The following is a 2,816-nucleotide window of genomic DNA, read 5'->3' as shown; positions in this document are numbered from 1 at the left end:
ATCTTGACGGCGTCCTCAAAGGCATGATGAGTCGCACAGAGATTAGTAGGTTTGACTTAACCATCCTGGATGAGAACAGGATACATTTCAGCGCTGGGGCTTTTTTGGAGACCACGGTCGAACGTTGCTAGTTCGTCTATATATCTCGGATTTCAAAGCTGAACGTTGCTAGTTAGGCTATATATCTCTAATACTCTATCAACCGATTACTCGGACTTTTTCACCCAACCATACTGTTGTGTATGTTACTCAACCGCACTCAGCATAAACGCAATAATAACAACTGAAACACTCAAGGGTCATCAATGGGAGAGTCAGGCAAGTACAGGCATGAGCACCATCGGCGAGGCTTGCTGTAGCTGTGTTAGACTCACGGGACTCTTAGTCATGATAACATCGTCTGGCGTGGCTAAAAGGACCATCACTTATACCTTAATTGGCGCTACCAACCTTCAATTTCAACGCCCTTCTCTTCCAACACCTCCAATAGTGCCTTCTTGTTTCCCACTCGAGCATAACTGAGGGCAGCGACAACAACGGTAGCCAAATTTGACAATCGACTCCCTACGCAATGGCGTGGACATCGCTGGCAACCTCACAGTTGAGCTGGCGACGTCCGTATGGGGAGGCGAACCTGACTCATAACAAAACCTTGACGGCCTCGTTAGAGAAGCTTCAGGTCGCCTCGCTCCCACAAACACCAAGTCTCTGCCTATCTGCCTACTCGTGATCATTGCATGTGGTCGTACAACCGCCCGTTAAACTTCTGCTAGCGATGCAACACTTTACTCAATGTTCCCAAGATGCGGTAGGATGGTCCAGGACCGGTGTATATATAAAATCATCTATTTATATTGACCATCAATTAAATACACTATTTCTATTGCGATAATTGGCGCTTCCCTCCATGGCACCTCCCTTAGGGACTATGATAACAGACAACTGAGTCGCCCCCTTACGAGGAATAAAACAGTCCTCGCTGAGCGGACAGATGTATGCATGGAAATGAGCACGGTAAAAAAGCTTACAAGACTTTCATGTTGTATGAAAGACATGTACACCCTGTGCGGGGACTCTCTCCTAGCTACTACGGCACTATCAGAAGGTGTGATGAGTGAGCCTGGGGAGAGAATATCCAAGAGTCGTACGTGAGATATCTCTCGTGATTAACACTCAAGGATGGATGCTGTCATCACTGATACTTAGTGAACCTACCCAATGCCGGCATTGCAGTTGTCCACTGCCTCAAGGACATCGCTGACCACCGAGTTAGCAGTAGGATACCTTCCAGCCCCTGCGCCAATATACCTGATAACTTCGCCATGCCCAACCTGTAGTCTCCAAGTATCGTCATCACCATTGGAGCCCCACACGGGTGGTGGAGACTTCAACGCAGTTAGTCGGGCCACCAACCTTAGCCATAGAGTTAGTGAGAGGGACTAGTGCTGGAGATACCCAGCACTCGAGAGTTGGGCAATCATCCGTACCTAATATGTGATAGCAAATAAGCAACTTTGGATGGAAGAGCGCTGCCAAATCGACTACTGCGTATAACGTGAGACAGTCCCTCACCCGGTAGGAGCTGAGCTCTCGCTATCAGCTTTATAGTGTAGCCACGACTCTTGGCGTACTCGAAGTCACGAGATGTGATATGGGTAATGCCAGCAGTGTATCTCGAATGAAGAAGAAATACGAACAAGGACAACATCAGACGGCAGGACTCGCTGATCTTAGCAAGGAAAGACACGTAAGCACTTTATTACAAGCACAGTGCGAAATGGCACCCGCTTACAGTGCGAAAGGGCAATTGATAACAGTGTGAAAGGGCACTCGATTATGAACACTCTATACTCAGTGCGAAAGGAAACAGGACGGACTTGAACGGTCTTACAGTAGGCTCTCATCGCTGACTGTGACGCCAAAAGCGATACGAGCCAGGATGCATATCTTACTCCTGGCATCATAACCTTCCAGATCTGAACGGAACTACTTGTAGGAAGATATTTGCACGCATACTCACCAGCACTAGGATCCGCTTCGAGATACCCCAGCCTGCGAGCGTCGTTGATAACCTAAACCACGACCATAGACAGTTCGAGACGGCCTCGAATACCTCATCGTAGGAGACTCCCTCATGCTCCATGCGCGAGAGGATGTAGTTAGTGCTTCCATTCATGATCCTAAACACCAATGCACAGTAGTCGATGGAGGCAAGATGCCCACCCAGAGATGTGATTGAATGTGTCAGCCCTGAGCCCACGTAGTGCGGTGTTAACTATCGGTATACCACCACACACCGCAGCCTCATATAAGAACTGTACCTGACAATATACTTGGCCCTACTCCAATAATTTTGATGAAGTACGTTGTTTCCCAATGCCAGCTTCTCTATCGCGTCCATGTATTTCGATATCAGCGCCTTATTAGCCGTCACGATGTGCCTAATGGGCGCAGCACGACTCCTTACAGTCTCATTTCAATCACTCCGGGAGTCCAGATGCACCGCCACTCACTTGCCAGCTTCCATGGCGTGCTTGGTGTACGTCCAAGCAGTATCTGTTCCTCCCATAACCTCGATGACGATATCTGCGAGACCGACCTAGCAGTAATAGATTTAATAGAGAGCCCACCTATGGAGGCGTCATCGAATATGCACTGGGCATCAGTGACAACCTCGCAGCCGTCCGGTAGAGCGACGTCGCGACTCTTGCCGACATCGCGAACACATATCTGCGATTATGACAAGGGTTCGAGGGAAAGCGAGTATTGTCCTCTCTAGGACGTGCTCACTTTACCAGTGAGATGATATGCTCGTA

At 48.7% G+C, this 2,816-nt stretch overlaps 1 protein-coding gene across 1 annotated transcript in view; it reads right to left on the bottom strand.

Moving 5' to 3' along the window:
- Positions 1-314: 314 nt before the first annotated feature.
- Pmar_PMAR017058 (Homoserine dehydrogenase, putative) overlaps positions 315-2,816 on the bottom strand; it is a gene marked incomplete at both ends in the record, with an annotated part of 2,995 nt that continues 493 nt past the window's right edge. The window contains 13 exons of the mRNA XM_002767436.1: positions 315-409; positions 451-518; positions 569-634; positions 1,216-1,308; positions 1,358-1,487; positions 1,573-1,673; positions 1,892-1,976; positions 2,021-2,072; positions 2,114-2,180; positions 2,224-2,321; positions 2,366-2,441; positions 2,514-2,586; positions 2,631-2,730. Of these exons, the coding sequence (XP_002767482.1) occupies positions 315-409; positions 451-518; positions 569-634; positions 1,216-1,308; positions 1,358-1,487; positions 1,573-1,673; positions 1,892-1,976; positions 2,021-2,072; positions 2,114-2,180; positions 2,224-2,321; positions 2,366-2,441; positions 2,514-2,586; positions 2,631-2,730 (1,104 nt within the window). The remainder of the gene's footprint in view (positions 410-450; positions 519-568; positions 635-1,215; positions 1,309-1,357; positions 1,488-1,572; positions 1,674-1,891; positions 1,977-2,020; positions 2,073-2,113; positions 2,181-2,223; positions 2,322-2,365; positions 2,442-2,513; positions 2,587-2,630; positions 2,731-2,816) is intronic.

Source organism: Perkinsus marinus (genome assembly GCF_000006405.1).
Source record: "Perkinsus marinus ATCC 50983 genomic scaffold scf_1104296970664, whole genome shotgun sequence".
Taxonomy (NCBI): Eukaryota; Perkinsozoa; order Perkinsida; family Perkinsidae; genus Perkinsus; species Perkinsus marinus.
Note: the sequence above shows the minus strand (reverse complement) of the source record. Positions and strands in the feature narration are given on the sequence as shown.